Genomic DNA, 17,423 nt, shown 5'->3' with positions numbered 1-17,423 from the left:
GCGGAATGTTCGGAAGAATATCTTATCGAAAATGAGCTTGAAAATAAAGGAGTTATTGACGTCATGATTATGAGTCCTGGGGAATATAAGGGAATTCTCATTAAGATGAAAAAAATTGTATTTACAATATAAACAATTAAAGAATGCGTCGAAGTTTCTTCGGCACAGTCGAGTTTTCTGTACAGCGTATAATCAAGGCCACCGAAAATAGATCTGTCTTTCGGTAGTCTCGGTATAATGCTGTGAGCCGTGGCCCTTGAAACTTTAACCACGGCCCGGTGGTGGCCTGTCCTATATAGTTGCCAGACGCACAATTATGGCTAACTTTAACCTTATATAAAATAAAAACTACTGAGGCTACATGGCTGTAATTAGATATGTTTGATGATTGGAAGGTGGATGATCAACATAACAATTTGCAGCCCTCTAGCCTCTGTAGCTTTTAAGATCTGAGGGCGGACAGAAAAAGTGCGGCCACTGTCTTCTTGTTCTACACTATTTATGTCATTCCAAAGCAGCATATACTTGGCATGAGAGTTGTTTGTTCCTGTTTGTAACACTTTATACTTACCCAGGTTAAGAGGCACTTGCCATCTTTTTGACCACTCTCCTATTTTCCTTAGCTCATTTCTTAAACTTTCCACTGTATCTGGGTATATTAAAACAAGCGAGAGAGAGAGAGAGAGAGAGAGAGAGAGAGAGAGAGAGAGAGAGAGAGAGAGAGAGAGAGAGAGAGAGAGAGCCATCAAAAGGCCTCTGGAGCCGTCTCCCAGTAATATATGCCAGCCAGGGAAATGAAAGTATCACTCATTCCATGTTTATTTGACTTTCTGCCTTCTCCGACAAAAAGCTCACAATATTTTTGTTTCTTGCTCGCTGTTGTTTGAGGTTTGGTCTGTAATATATATATATATATATATATATATATATATATATATATATATATATATATATATATATATATATATATATAGATAGATAGATAGATAGATATAGATAGAGAAGTTATTAAAACAAACGACAGAGAGAGAGAGAGAGAGAGAGAGAGAGAGAGAGAGAGAGAGAGAGAGAGAGAGAGAGAGAGAGAGATTTCTTTGTTTTATTGTAAAAATCTTGGTAGGTTTTATTTCGCTTCGTTTGAACTTTTCAAGACTAAATTAATCTTTGCTTCTAACTGAGCAATTTCCTCGTCTTTGACAGAAGTACGACAGCTTACCAGAAACCCTCTCCGTAGCCTTTCCTTGAATTCGTTACAGTTGCACCCTAATATTTACCTCTATCCCTTTTCTCGCGTTTCTCTCTGAGTAGTGGACTTTCTAGTTGCTGAAATTGTGGAGAACAACTCGCTCTCTGACGCAAGTTATGCAGTCTGCAGAGAACCAACTGGAAAACTGTTTTTATGTCACTCAAACCTTGAAATTTGACTTCTCTTTCTTGATATAAGTACTGTCTGGTTTAAATAAACAAGTAAAAAATGCACCGAAGTTTCTTCGGCATAATCGAGTTTTCTGTACAGCGTATAATCAAGGCTACCGAAAATAGATCTATCTTTCGGTGGTCTCGGTATGATGCTGTATGAGCCGCGGCTCATGAATCTTTAACCACGGCCCGGTGGTGGCCTGTTCTATAACGTTGCCAGATGCATGATTATGGCTACATTTAACCTTAAATAAAATAAAAACTACTGAGGCTAGAGGGCTAATATTTGGTGTGTTTGATGATTGGAGGGTGGATGATCAACTGACCAATTTGCAGCCCTCTAGCCTGAGCAGTTTTTAAGATCTGAGGGCGGGCAGGAAAAAGTGCGGACAGACAAAAGTGCGGACAAACAGACACAGCCGGCACAATAGTTTTCCTTTCAGAAAACTAAAATCGCTGAAGAAACATTTTATTTTTTGCCTAATCTTAACCTGTTATTCACATTAAATACGTTAAAACTTGTCCCCCCCCCCGCCCAAAATAAATCCCTATTTATATCATTCAGATTATTATTGTCATTAATATAATTTCTTATTTGTCACCTTGAAGGATACTTTATTAAATCTGAAATTTTAATCTATATTATGACAAAAGTAATGACAATATTTCCACACGCCAGCACAAGATGTAAGGCAATGCAGAAAGGTTCGAGTCTGGAAGATACGATCGACGGAATGTTTTAGCAGAAGTATTGCTATTTTATATTAATTTTATAGCAAATATGATTATAAACAGTTCTCCTTTATACAACCATTCCCATGCATACGAGTATTTGGGGTAGCTTTACAGCAGGAAGCCAAGAACGATAGTGTTATTTACATCAAAACAACGTTTCACTTAGGTGTGTGGGAACCTACAAAGTATCAAGATTTTAATGTTTATTTTCTCTCTAAACCAACGCAAAAGTAAAAAGACAGTAACACTAGGTATAGGTTCGATAATTTTTCCACATGTCATTTGCGTTTGCTTTATTCATTCATACTTTTAGTTTTCTGTAAAAGAAAACTATTGTGCCAGCTTTGTTGTGTCCGCCCACACTTTCTTCTGTCCGCCCCTCAGATCTTCAAAACTACTGAGGCCAGAGGGCTGCAAATTGGTATGTTGATCACCCACCCTCCAATCATCAAACATACCAAATTGCAGCCCTCTAGCCTCAGTAGTTTTTATTCTATTTTAAGGTTAAATTTAGCCATAATCGTGCTTCTGGCGATATAGGCCACCCCGGGCAGTGGTTAAAAAGTTTCATGGGTCGCGGCTCATACAGCATTATACCGAGACCACCGAAAGATAGATCTATTTTCGGTGGCCTTGATTATACGCAGTAGCGGCTGTACAGAAAACTCGATTGTTCGGCGCATTTTTTACTTGTTTTTAGTCATATCCAATGCTATGGCAGTTCTCTACGACAAGCTTGTTAAGGTTTTCCTCCAGAACTTGTAAACCGGGCCTTTGCCGAATTAATTTTTGAATACTGGCGTTCTTACGATTAGTTACTTTGTGAGCTAGTGTGTGTGTGTGTTGAGAGGACTTCCGAGATCTTACTTGATTTCTTAAAGGGTTCTTTAAACTGCTCAGTTGATGCTGGTAAGAATCTTCCTATGTTTTTTTGTGTGTTGAAAGAACTGAGAGCTTTCAAGTTTCTGATGGAGGTTTGTCTAACCTTTTAAATCCACTCTGTCAGATATGCATGTTATTTAATGTATTTTTAATAACTCGACCTAATATTGGTCCCCAGGCTTAATTTCCAAGTTCAGTCTCTCTCTCTCTCTCTCTCTCTCTCTCTCTCTCTCTCTCTCTATAGATCGCTCGGTCTCTCTCTCTCTCTCTCTTTCTCTCTCTCTCTCTGTATAGATCGCTCGGTCTCTCTCTCTCTCTCTCTAGATCGCTTGGTCTCTCTCTCTCTCTCTCTAGATCGCTTGGTCTCTCTCTCTCTCTAAATCGCTTGGTCTCTCTCTCTCTCTCTCTCTCTCTCTCTCTCTCTCTCTCTCTCTCTCTCTCTCTCTAGATCTTGGTCTCTCTCTCTCTCTCTCTCTCTCTCTCTCTCTCTCTCTCTCTCTCTCTCTCTCTCTCTATAGATCGCTCGGTCTCTCTCTCTCTCTCTCTCCTTGTTTTCATATCGCTGGTAAAACGTTAATCTTCCGCGGTTCCTTTTCCCCAATCCAAGGTTACACGAGCCAGCATCCTGCAACCAATCCAGAGAGCAAATTGAATGACGGGTCTGTCCCCTGTCATCTGTGTTACTCCTCGAAACTCTTTACAGCTGACACGTCTTTCGCGTAGACAGTTTCTGTTTTATTTGTGAAAGCTGGCGTGGACGTTCTCAAACCCCTTTCCCAAAACAAGGACCTAAGGGTGTCTTAATTTCTCTTCCTTTTGCTGTCGTTGATATCAATGGAAAGGTGGACGATGTAAAGTGGGAATTGCTATGCATTTTCTGTACATTCAAATGCTGCGCTGGATTTTCCACTCAGTAATACTCAAACAAATTAGGATGACATGTCACCAATCACTATTGCATTGGACTTTCCACTTAAGAAAAATCAAACACGTGATTGCACTGGACTTTCCACTTGAGAAAAATCAAACAAGTGGTTGCACTGGACTTTCCACTTAAGAAAAATCAAACAAGTGGGCAGGATATGTCACCAATCACTATTCACGATCCTGAACATTCAAACACGAAAATGGAGGTCATTCATGAAAGAGATTGGTCTGTTGAGTAAAACCCATAGAAACACGAAAATTAAATCCACTAAATTTTCGAAGGGACAACCTCCTCTCTTCCTCCTCCTCCTGACGAGTTAGAGAGATGGTCCCTCTGGAAAGTAAACAAATTTCGTTTTCGTGCACTGGGGTTTCAAGTTACTTAATCTTGAATGCTCGGAAAACTGGTATTTCATAGCAGAATGGTGCGTCTGGATCTGAGGAAAACAAAAGACATGACACTTAAGCCTTTACTTTGTAAAATAGGAGAAAGGGATTTGTATTACCGGACAAAAACTGATCTTAAGCGAGTGTGCCTTCTGGGTTAAAGGCCTCTGGACTGAAGCGAGGAAGGAGAATTAGGACTTGTAACTGGCAGTTATGGATATAACTAGCTTCGATACATTTTAAGCCACATGATTTAGGCTTTGGTTAAGGGATGGGGAAGGGAGGGAGGGGGGCGTTGTTACTGGTCGCATTTGAGGATGAACGTCACGTTCCAAAAAAAAAAAAAAAAATTAAAAGATAACCGAAATGTATCTTGCCATCTGTACAATCGCATTTCACGTTACCACAGAATTACCTACTGCGACTTGGAACAGGCTCCTTGTAAAGTATTTTTGCTCACCGAATACAACATATAAAAAAGGGGTCACTCCAATGACAACAGGAATGTTGTTTTATCTGCTAAACACAAATTTTCTAGAAAGATGCTGAATGTTAGTATTGCACTATTCGTAACACGAAATTTTAAATGTTGAATGTTCAACCTCTAGATCGTTTTAACTTAGGATATATTTTACATTTGAGCCGTAGCTAAGGGAACGTTGCTGGTCTTCACAACAGCGAATCAACGCTGCACACAATCACATTTCCAACGGCAACTTGAAAAGGCAAGAGTTTCGCAGTCAAGCCTTGTGTTGAGAGGCCCAGGCCTTGGTATTTGTGAAAACGATGTGTCGCAGGAATAACATTTATAAATTTTGCTTCTGATCACACAATATTCAGCAACCGTTGCGACTTGGTGGTTCTACGTCCTCTTAACAAAATTATCAAGGCTCCATCGAGCGTCATTATTCCAGAGTTCCGAACAACTTGAACTGGCTATTATTCATAACAAGTCTTCTTACCGGCTCGCTTTCCCCGTTCCACCAGCACCACGACAGGGAGTCTTCCCCGTAGGGGGTTAGTGCAGTCAGTGCACCTCATGCGGTGCGCTGTAGGCATTTTATTTAAGGTTCTTTGCAGCGTCCCTTCCATGGTCCCTAGCTGCAACCCCTTTCGTTTCTTTTACTGTACCTCCTTTCATATTCTCTTTCTTCTGTCTTACTTCTCACCCTCTCCTGACAGCTGATTCATAGTGCAACTGCTTTGAGGTTTTCCTTCCTTTACAAATTTCAAACTTTTACTGGCAATTTCCGTTTCAGCGCTGAATGACCTCATAGATCCTAGCGCTTGCCGTTTGGCCTAAATTCTATATCCCAATTCCAACTGCACGGGGAGTCTTCTGTGACCCTCCGTGTCCAAATTTCGGTCCTGGGGGATTTTCTTCCCTATAACACTTTCACGTATGCTGGGTATCGCCAAGATTCTCTCTCTCTCTCTCTCTCTCTCTATTTTTCTATTTCCCAGTTACGGACTCCCAGGATTGGATAAGTCTCAATATTCTTCTTAGGCCTACCCCTAAAAGGGGCTTTCTTATATTTATAGTGATTCTGCGGCCAAGTCGGGAATGTAGGAAAAAAAAAACTTTCTATGGCAAGAGTCTGGATAATAATAAGTTTCCGCTTTTCATGATGAGTTTTTTAATAATTGTGATATACCAGTTATCCGATTTGTTTCTCGGGCTTTTTGACTTGCTAGTCCGTAGAAGAAAATGACTTCATTATCGTGACTGTTGCTATCTTCTGACTCACAGGGTTTCCTGTCTTCTCTTTTTATCTTTTCAGAGTTTGAATTATACACAGATATTGTTTTCAGTTTGAATTATACACAGATATTATTTTCAGAGTTTGAATTGCACTCATATATTTTTTTCGGAGTTTGAATTGTACTAAGATATTTTTTTCAGTTTGAATTGTACTCAGATATTTTTTCAGAGTTTGAATTGTACTCAGATATTTTTTTATGGATTTTTGCTTGATACAGACGCTGATAGGATTCAAAATGCTCTCTGGCCAATAACCTATTCTTAGCAGGGACGCAAGTGTCTCCATTGTTTTTTACTCTGCGGCTTAACTGAAATTATTATTATTATTATTATTATTGATGTCTCAGGGGATCTACGTTGTAAAGCCCGCAGGCGTTCGGACCTCCTTGGGTGTGTTGATCGTGGAGCTTGGGTTGGGGGGGGGGGGGTGGGGGGTTTCTATTGGCGTATCCCCCGCTGGTATTACCGGTGTAATGGCTTCGCTCTAGTGCGGGGTTGGTTGTTTGTACCTCTCTCTCTCTCTCTCTCTCTCTCTCTCTCTCTCTCTCTCTCTCTCTCTCTCTCTCTCTCTCTCTCTACCCAGCCTCGATGGTATTTGGCGCCGGCTGGGTTCGGCTGTTTCTCCTGATGATTGTCATGAGAAATTCAGTTTCTTTAACCGTATTTCTGCTGGGCTTTTTTCCCATATGCAGGGCTTCAAGAAACCAGAGGCGTTGTCGGTCTGTTGCTGTGTCAATAATCTTTACAGCACTGATCAACTTTCGGTCATCTCTGGTGTTTTAGGTTGTAATGGTTGAATATGACACCTTCTTGTAGGTGACACGAGAGACGCTTCGATAGTGTGGTATTTATCATCTCGATATATGAGTTTCGGCATTCATCCACCGGGCATGCGTATTCGTAGATGACACTACTTTTTAGTAGTCTGCAAAACAAAACTATTGTGCCGGCTTTGTCTGCCCGTCCGCACTTTTTCTGTCCGTCCTCAAATCTTGTAAACTGCTGAGGCTAGAGGGCTGCAAGTTGGTATGTTGATCATCCACCCTCCAATCATCAAACATACAAAATTGCAGCCCTCTAGCCTCAGTAGTTTTTATTTTATGTAAGGTTAAAGTTAGTCATAATCGTGCTTCTGGCAACGATATAGAATAGGCCACCACCGGGCCGTGGTTAAAGATAGAGCTATTCTCGGTGGCCTTGATTATACGCTGTATAGAAAACTCGATTGCGCCGAAGAAACTTCGGCGCATTTTTTTACTCGTTTCATAGTGCAACTGCGAGGTTTTCCTCCTGTTACACCTTTAAAACCATTAAACTCTAAATTTCCCTCACGCTGAATGGCCTCATAGGCCCCAGCGCTTGGCCTTTGACCTAAATTTCATATTCCATTCTATTTCAAAACAGACATTTTCAAAGTTGTTTCGAAAGCGCAAATATTTTCTGGAGATTCTCAATGAAAGACAGATGGTCTGTTGGTACATTAGTTATAGCTTTGAACTAAAATGTATAGTGATGTACAACAGCTTACTGAATTATGATCTTAATTGCGCAATATAATAACTTCAATAACTGTGTGGCATGCGACCTCTCATACCGATATAATATTTCAAAACAACGAAATATAATACAATAACAAATTTTCAGTTACGTATTTACTACACTTTGTGTACATATTTTATACATTTGATTCTGTATTATGAAATATATTCAAAACTTTAAATTTCTATCTCTATTTACTTTACACATTTGTATATTTCCATTTATTCTTGCGCAGAAGTGTGCTCACTTTAGTTATTCATATTTTTATTTAGAGTAAGCTATTTATCAGTGATTATTTTTTAATATATATGAAAAATGTATATTCATATATTTTTGTGTTATATATTTCAACAAAATTATATTTCTTGATAAAATGTTTATATCATATATATATATATATTTCAAAATTATATTTCTTGATAAAATGTTTATATCATATATATTTTAGTTAACTTTATAATTCCGTAGCTATATATAATTTGCACTTAATTTCCTTTTATTTATTTATTTATTATATTTATATTTTCTTTTCGTACTTTTCGCCATATCATCCGTTTCCATTCCCAACTTTAGTTCCTGTTCATTAAATATTTCACAATAATCGACTGAGCTCTCGTCGTACTGTTTTGAGAATTAATTCAGTACTTGCACTTTTTTTAAGAACTTTTAGTTCAAGTTAAAAATATTTCCTAGAAAACTCTTCTTTTTATTGTATGGATACTGCAGTACTTTAAGAAACGTGCAATAATTTTGATTGCGGATAAAAAATACATATAAATATAGACGAAAGTCTTATAGAGCACGTCAGTATTCTTGAACCAAAATGACGTTGAAGCTTCTGCCACTTGTTTGTCAGTAGTAGGGTTGCATTACATCAGCATTGCATGTAGTGGGGTTGCATTACCTCAGTGCTAAGTATTAACGACTATCCCTTTTCAGGATCACCGCACTGAGGTGGGGTCTCTCTGACCTGAAATCTCGAGTCATCTCTCTCTCTCGGCTCGAAGAACGCACTTTTCCACCAAAGAATACGCAACGTCAAATAAATCTAGAGATGCCTGAAGTAAGTTTTTTGGCAGCAATTCTTTTTGACAGTAATATTCTAAAAGTGGAATTAACGAATGTACAAAATTTCTAAAATCAGCTGGTATATATTTGGTTGTGTGCAACGCCACATAATTATTCTAATTCCTATTAAATATGCTTTGAATGAAAATGTTTTAAATATTTTAAATAAAAAATTACTTTAATTTTGGGGCCTACTTGTATATGGAATATTTTTGCAAAAGTAAAACCATCGTTAATTGTATTACATGACTGACCTTGAATACAAAGGATAAGACGAGTTTATAGTTTTTCTCTTATATGACCCGTTCGTTGGATATTACTTATTCCTTGTAAAGAATTTATCCATAATATTTAACAATGGGTTCTCCAGTCTGATGTATGAAGTTCCAGAGACAAAATTGTTTTATTTCCCATATTTAAGTTAAGCTATACAAGGAACTCAGTTTATGGAACTTCGATAAGCTTTCGGTGAATTGAAAATCTCATAAATTCGAAATAGTGGTTTTATCTTGTTGGCTTCATGAAACTAATTAGTCTTATTTAAACACCTATTTATTACACTGACTTTGATATAAATGTATAAAACATCTAAATGTTTTTCATTTTTGTGAAAAATCCAGTAGTACACAGATGTTAATTATCTGATTTAAATAAAGATTGTCCACACATACTGTTGGTGCAAAACTAGATATTTGTACAAGATTTATACTTTCCGAATAATACAACCAATATTGCTAATTCTTTGTGATGGAATTTTAGCAAGTATCAGTTACCTCAACTGTTTGCAACTCATAACATTTTAAAACTATTTTTCATGCTTCAAACAAGTTGTCGTCAGCAGGCTGTAGTGAGTTCATCATGACTACAAACCGTCTGGGGACCTCTGGAGGAAGAAGGCATCTCTATTTTCCTCGTTTCCTTCGGAGGGCGAGGGAAAGACCCTGAAGATGCAGCTGGAGGAGACGAAGAAGAAGGAGGGTTTTGACAATTCTCTCTACTCTTCCTTAATGACCCCTGCAGTGGCAGCGTGGATAGGGCCTCGGGGTCCCTGGCTTCCTTCGCTGAAGTTCGTTTTTCTTTGAGTCTGGCGAGAAGGATGGAGGATTTAGGAGCCTCTGGAAGATTCTTCAAAAGGTCCATCACTTCAACAAATTCGGCAGCTATAACTCTGCCCGGTTCTTCGCGTTCTAATTCGGTTCTTAAACCTGGAAAAAGTGAATGAAGAATCTTCATTAAGTGCAAAGTAAAGAGGCTAGCGATGTCAAGAACATGGGATATAAAATGGTAAATTATTCCATCACTTGTTTCACAATAACAGTCTAAACAGATTTACAAAAACAACAGAAGTATAGGAGAATGAGAATGGGAAGCACTTTGTGATTGTTCTTTGGGTATTAACTAAGAATGCACAATCTCAGTAGCTGTTAATATAAAATTGATGTGAGTAAAGATATATTAGGGTGAAATAATATTATGGGGCTACTGTTGATAAAATTAAATTTATTCACTATTTGGTAAAAATTTTATAGTCTTGGACTTCATAATGAACTGATCTAGTGTGAATGAGGGCAAACATCTGTTTATAAATATGAATGATTCTAAAAAATAAATCTGAGTTCAACAAATTCCAGTTATTTTCCATGAGTACACAAACCAGAGAGCTTTGTGTACCAGGGCTTCTTTAAACACAGGAATATTCCTCAACACAGTTTATGATAAGACTTATGTATACTTAAGAACAAATTTGAATTAATTTTTTTTAATTGCTCTACAGGAATGCAAACTATCATCTGTTATACAGGAGTTTCAACTCCTCAGGTGGGAGGCCGTCTGAAGTGCCCGGCAAACTGAATCGTTATGCTGCTTAATCTGGTCAAAACGACTGAATCTTCTCATTTAGCTCCACTGCTGCTACTCCCCACTTTTGTTTAAAAGGAGAATGGGAGAAGCTGCACCGTAACAGAATAAGTTCTTAAGACTGGGTGCTTGATTACCGCTGCATCTGCAACTGATAGAGCATGAGTTTGGCATAAACTCATATGACCTGCTGCCCTGCAGAGAGAGGAAGGAGGATAAATAGCCTATCCCTCTTCACACCAATTTTATGCCCTCTTAGTATCCAGGAGAGAGTTTTCTGTCCAAAATGAGCTTGAGAGACTATACAACCTGTTGAGCACCCACTACAAGTCTCAAGAGGAAGGTGTCCAGGGACTCGTGGGTACCATCCCATCGGAAGGATGAGTTTAAGGTTGTATATTTCCAGCATTCAATACCTACCAACAAGTTATTCTGAAAGGCCAGGCCCTTGAATCTGTGAACTCCCCTGAACTTTCACAGCTGTCAACCTCACTACAGAATTTGTAAGCTCATTTGATTGCTGCAGAGAGCCAGAGAGATATAATGTTCCTATACACCTTCTTGTGCTTGTGGTGCTAACAAGCAGGTGCTGAAACTCTCAAGCTTGAGACAATGGGGTCCTCCTTATAAAGTGCCTTTTACCTTGCACAGGGCATTGAAGTATATCGTCCAGGTTACCACCAACTAAAGGTAGCAAATAGAGAAACACTCTTACCAGGTTACTACCAACTGAGGGTAACAAACAAAGAAACTCTCTTACCATGAAATGTGAAATTCTGAATTTTTGCCATAAACTCAGAAATGAACAAGAATGAGAGAAGCTCAACACTCTGAATGCCTGACTGGACAAGACATTGTAAACTCATCAATACAACAAGGCTATGGTAGCAAAGACCATCTTCATTATTAGATCCTGGTCTATACAGTCTCCCTCAAAAGATGTGTCATCCCACTCCACAAATCAAAGTTCTTGAGAAAGCAAGATGGTTCACGCTCCTCAAGAACATGATAACTCTTGCTAGGGCAGAGAGATACATGCCCTCAGTCTTATGACCTGGCTTAAGGATAAGAATAGTGTTCACCACATGACTATGAGGAGCTTGTCAAGGTGAAGAGCATTGCGGAAGTTTGCAATCTGCTAAATAGAGAGTTACAGTGGAAGAAGACCTCTTCATGACACCAATTACTGAAGATATCTCACTTTCCTTGGTACAGTAAATCAGCAGAGGATTGTTGAGATACCTAGATGTTGCATGCAATCTTGTGAGGAAAAGCCTGTTTCTCAGAGGAACCACTGTATTAATCTCCACACTTGTGGCTGGAGGCACTGTACAACTTGTGGGTACCTCTGTATTCGTGGTTGATGAAGGAGAATGGCCCATAAGAAAATCTCTAGATGCCACCACTGAGAGATACATAGATTGGAAAAATGATTCAGCAGAAGGCCAGTCAGGAACCACCGGGGTCATTCTAAAACTCATAAGTGTCACGAATACTTAATTACACAATGGATCAGACTGCAATGAAGAAAAATATAAATGTCCAGATTGCCCACTGAATGTCGGCAGGCATCTTTCAGCTTTGTCCAGGGATCCAGCATGGGAGACCAGAACACAGGGAGCTTCCTGTTTCACCATAGTAAAAATATTAGTCATCAGTGTTCCCTAAAACTCAACCAGCCCCTCTGTCACTTTAGGGTTTTGAGAATACACTTTCCCTACTACAAGGCCCAGTTAGCTATGTTAATCTGCCGCTACATTCTTGGTGCTTGGGATGTACCTGGCTAATAAGTAGCTCGATGGCATGGTAAACCACCCACTCCTGTGCTGTTTTGCCGACAATGAGAAATGAAAGAATAACAACCAGACCCCTACCAGAATGTTGACACATACCATCAACATACTGGTAGGGGTCTGGTTGTTGATATTCTTTCTTTTCTCATTGCCGGCAAAACAGCACAGGAATGGGTGGTTTACCATGCCATCGAGCTACTTATTAGCCAGGTACATCCCAAGCACCAAGAATGCAGTGGCAGATTAGCATAGCTAACTGGGCCTTGTAGTAGGGAAAGTGTATTCTCAAAACCCTAAAGTGACAGAGGGGCTGGTTGAGTTTTAGGGAACACTGATAACTAATTTTTTTACTATGGTGAAACAGGAAGCTCCCTGTGTTCTAGTCTCCCATGCTAGTCCCTGGGCAAAGCTGAAAGATGTTTGCTGACACCCAGTGGGCAATCTGGACATTTATATTTTTCTTCATTTCAGTCTGATCCATTGTGTGATTAAATATTCATGACACAAAGTTTTAGAATCACACTGGTGGTTCCTGACTGGCCTTCTGCTGAATAATTTTTCCAATCTATGGATCTCTCAGTGGTAGCATCTAGAGGTTTTCTTATGGTCCATTCTCCATCATCAGCCACAAATACAGAGGTGCCCGCAAGTTGTACAATGCCTCCAGCCACAAGTGTGGAGATTAATACAGTAGTTCCTCTGAGAAACAGGCTTTTCCTCACAAGATTGCATGCAACATCTAGGTATCTCAACAATCCTCTGCTGATTTATTGTACCAAGGGAAGTGAGATATCTTCAGTAATTGGTGTCATGAAGAGGTCTTCTTCCACTGTAACTGCCTTTTGTTGGCCGACTCGGTAGAGCTTCAGACTGTCATTCGATGGGCCGGAGTTCAACACCCTCCCTCATGCTTGGCACCAAGCATGAGGGAGAGATGAGTGGTATCCCTTCACTTCTCTCAACTGGCGAGTGGGTTGCAAGAGTTGGAGGATCACTATGTCACTGAGCTGCCAGCTAGGTACATTCTGAGCAGGAGTAATGTTATGGCAGATCAGCTCTGCCAACAGGGCCTGGTAGTGATATTGTAGTGTCTCTACACACCTGATTGACAGATATACTGATTGCTTTTGTGCAACATTAATGATTAAACTATTTGCCATACAATAAAAACACGAAATTCCCAGTGTTCAGCTCACCTGAGCCTGGTTGGAGCTGGAAGATGACCTCCAAATACTCTTGGAACAATCTGGATGTCTATACATTTCCTTCTTCCGATCTGATTAGTCATGTGATCTATCTAGTACTGATCACACATGGCTTAGATAACCCAAACAGAATGGTTTCCTGATTTGCTGGCACTAGCTCAAGGTATCCTGAAAGATTCTCATGTGGTCATTTCTTCATCAACTTACATTCATTAGAGATTATCCAGCAGCTCCTGTGGAAGAGACTTAACCCATATCACCAAATACCAGCATTATTACAAAGGTTTAATGACTTGTTTCCAGCTCCTGCTGAGGAATATTCTTACGTTTAAGGCTCTGGTTTTTATTTCCATGGGAACAAATGTCTATTTTAATACATAGATTGCTCCTTAAAGCACAAAGATTAAAATAAAAACATTTACTTCTTTCTGCCAACACACAGTCATCATAGATGCATTAAAATCTCAGGTGATAAGTGATTTTGCATGATAATTTGTTGGGCATAGAATGACATGGTATGTATCTGAACAGTGGTGGAAATAGGCACCCTATCACAAAAAAATGTCTGTGGAAAACAAATACCAAAGTGCTTCTAGAGGAACTGCATGTGTGCTTCAGTGTGTGTGTGTATTTATATGTACCAGTGTTAAAATGACAAGTCAATTTCATACCTACCTGATATAGTCGAGGCAAGAGATCCCGAAGAGGATCCATCGCCCTCATATGCATAATTTCTTAGGTCTTCCCCTGGTAAGTGGTGACGATACTGATGGTCAGCAGGTACCACCAGTGCAATATCTTGACTGCCACTGAATCCAGCGGAAGTGATGACAGCAGCGCTAACTCCACTGCTGCTCACAGCATGACCTTCCAAAAGTAAGTAAGTGCAGATTAGATTTTTGCGATGCTCATACCCATAGCAGTAAAATTTAATTACAAATAAACTAACATATCCAGAGAGTAACAAATGGAAAATTGATCTAGTGTAGTGAAGATTCAAATATCGATATCTCAACAAGAATAGTAGTTTGCTAAAAAGAATGTTTTACTGAAGAAAACTTCCATGTTTTCCGCCTGAGCAACCATATAGTAGTATCCTTCCTTTTATTTTCTTACTGTATATCTCAAACAGACTTTTTCGCTCATTTTCTCGATTTAGAAAGCCAACATTTGACTAGAACACCCTCCCCCCCTAAAAAATTACATTAGAACTAAAAAACAATGACTAGAACTCCCCCTAAAAATAATCACATTAAAAAAAACTAGAACACTCTCCCCCCAATCACATTTGAACTACAAGAAATTGACGAACACACTGCCCCCCCCCTAAAAAAATCACATTAAAACTAAAAAAAAATTGAACACCCTGCCCCCCCCAAAAGAAATCACATTAAAACTAAAAAAAATTGACTAAACACTTGCCCCTTCAAAAAAAATCACATTAGAACTAAAAAAAAAAATTACTAGAACACCCTCCCCCTTAAAAAAATCAGAAAAAAAAAAAAAAAAAAAACCACATGCTCTTTCATTCAGGAGACCCACAGAAATAAGAGAGAACGACGACTATGAGAATTTCCTGCTTCCTAACTGACCTTTGGTCTCCTTGGCAGGTTTGGCCCGAGAGAGTTTGAGCAGCTCTAGGAAGGTGGTATGAGACTCGTCCTCGGGCCCTTTCCTTTCCGTGTCCTTCCATCCGCCCCTCAGCCCGAGGAACGTTCCCTTCTTCTTCCTCCTCTTCTTCTTCTCTGGGTCGAGAGTCTGAATCACCGATCCTTTGCATCCCACTTTGACGGCTATGATGGAGTCCTTGTCCTCGCTGCCTTCAGTCTCCTGGCGACCCAGAGCTCTGGATGTTCGTAGCCGATGGTGTCTTAAGAAGATGCACACTCCGATGAGAACTGGGAGGCGAAAGAAGAAACATGCCATGTAAATACACAATGCAATGAGAACTGTTCGTGTTGTTTCCACCCATCAAAAAAGAACCACAATCACCTTGAAAGGGGTGTGTGGTGTGAGAGAGAGAGAGAGAGAGAGAGAGAGAGAGAGAGAGAGAGAGAGAGAGAGAGAGAGAGAGAGAGAGAGAGATCCAGAACATATAATGGAGATTGGTGTTCGTAAATCTTATGCTCTTCTCTTTCTGCAGAATTACATTTTGCTATTTTACCTATTGAGAGTTACCTAGCTTGAATGAGAGAGGTTGTCTCAATAAATTCTCTTTTAAATACATAATAACCTGTCGATTCGTGGAGGCTCATAAATGCTCGAACTATTTACACACTTGAAGTGAAAACCCCAGGCCTATACTGCAAGTAGAGTCAAAGGCTGCAAAATATTTTTCTTTTCCCGAGTCAAGTGAATGTCCGTTATTGGCAATATTATGTAGTTACCCCTAACACGATATGCAAATGTAATATTCTGTCTCTCTCTCTATAGGTGCATTAAGGAAGGTATTTTTATAAATTTTATTCAGTTAAATTACTATATGTGAAAAACATTAACACAGCGTTCGAGAGTATAGCTATATTTGTTGCGGAAGTATAGCACTAAATATTTGATGCGTAAGTAATATATATGGTGCGGTAGTATCATTCACATCTGAACAGAGAGGAGCGAAGACGAGACAAATTTCTAGACGACTGACGAAAAAGCGAAGGTAGAATCTTTCTATCTCCCCGGAAAGAAAAATGATATTTTCCCTCCTCACTCAGACCGCAACAATAGCTCCAGCTACAAGGCAATGATTCGCTAGAATCAATTCTCAAGATTTTCACACAGTTTTCCAGGTAGGGACTGGTTTGCAGAAAAATAGAGAAAAAAAGTGAAAAACAAGGGCAAAGCGAGCAAGAAAAGGACTGACATAAATAACCAGAATTCGTCCAAGGCCTGACTTCAAAACACTAGTCCTCCCGACGAGAGAAACAACGAACGAGAGTAGACGTCAGTACCAAGAAAAATACGGTCCTCTGATGTGGTCGTTGGCGAATTTTGGAAAGGGGGAGGGATGGGAATGGGAAAAAAGATAAATAATTTAACAAAAGAAATGGCTACGGGTCGGATCTGAAGGGGACATTCACTTCCTAACGGTTGTTGGGGGTCGTACCATAAAAGCGCTCGGGGAATCATCGATAGGATGTGATGTTCCTCGCTGTCGAACCTCTTAAGTTCCAGAGGTCCTTTATTCCTCACAAAGTTGGACTGTGGAACGGTCTCCCTACTGAGGATGTCTCGTAACTGGAGCTTCAGAAGTTCAAGCGATGCAATGCTTTAATACCCTAATTACTGTTCTCTTTGCATTTTAATACGTTTCACTTTGTTTCGATACATGTTTCACTTTGTTTGGTTTTATGTACAGCCCTCGACAGGGATAATTCCCTCTCTGGCGAGGCCATGTACATTTTCAATTTATTAATTAATTTATTAATTTATTTTGTCTTTTTAAATAAACGAGACCTGTACTTTCTGTATTTCCCTTTACCTCCTCTTGCTTCTTCCTAATGGGCACCATATTCTCTGAAAGTTGAATTTCAAGTCAATGGCACCTGCGGGCTTGTTCCATATGAATAGAGTTCATCTTCTGAATAATAATAATAATAATAATAAAAATAATAATATTAGTGCTATGAGGCCAATAGGGGAGGAAAATATTGGCAAATTTGAATTTCAAGCCAATGGCCCCTGCGGGTTTGTTCCACAGGAACAGAGTTCATCTTCTGAATAATAATAATAATAATAATAATAATAATAATAATAATAATAATAATAATAATAATAATGATAATGATGATGCTATGAGGCCAATAGGGGAGGAAAATATTGGCAAACTTGAATTTCAAGCCAATGGCCCCTGCG

General features: G+C 39.3%; 1 protein-coding gene and 1 long non-coding RNA gene across 3 annotated transcripts in view; one reads left to right on the top strand and one right to left on the bottom strand.

The window, feature by feature from the left end:
• The window catches only part of LOC136853387 (uncharacterized), a 108,437-nt gene extending 92,963 nt beyond the window's left edge, over nucleotides 1-15,474 (top strand). Inside the window, exons 4-7 of one of the 2 annotated variants that reach the window (XR_010857442.1) lie at nucleotides 8,591-8,714; nucleotides 9,561-10,003; nucleotides 14,314-14,454; nucleotides 15,185-15,474. This is a non-coding gene — a long non-coding RNA (uncharacterized lncRNA). Of the gene's footprint in view, nucleotides 1-8,590; nucleotides 8,715-9,560; nucleotides 10,345-14,313; nucleotides 14,455-15,184 lie in introns of those variants that run through there. The other variant, XR_010857441.1, reaches the window with a different exon arrangement.
• LOC136853386 (putative neural-cadherin 2) overlaps nucleotides 9,423-17,423 on the bottom strand; it is a 451,957-nt gene continuing 443,956 nt past the window's right edge. The window contains exons 29-31 of the mRNA XM_067128834.1: nucleotides 15,167-15,472; nucleotides 14,250-14,441; nucleotides 9,423-9,924 (exon numbers count right to left, since the gene is read on the bottom strand). Of these exons, the coding sequence (XP_066984935.1) occupies nucleotides 9,554-9,924; nucleotides 14,250-14,441; nucleotides 15,167-15,472 (869 nt within the window). The 3' untranslated portion in view covers nucleotides 9,423-9,553. The remainder of the gene's footprint in view (nucleotides 9,925-14,249; nucleotides 14,442-15,166; nucleotides 15,473-17,423) is intronic.

This window comes from Macrobrachium rosenbergii, chromosome 27, assembly GCF_040412425.1.
Source record: "Macrobrachium rosenbergii isolate ZJJX-2024 chromosome 27, ASM4041242v1, whole genome shotgun sequence".
Classification (NCBI taxonomy): domain Eukaryota; kingdom Metazoa; phylum Arthropoda; class Malacostraca; order Decapoda; family Palaemonidae; genus Macrobrachium; species Macrobrachium rosenbergii.
This window is presented reverse-complemented; position numbering and strand designations above follow the sequence as displayed.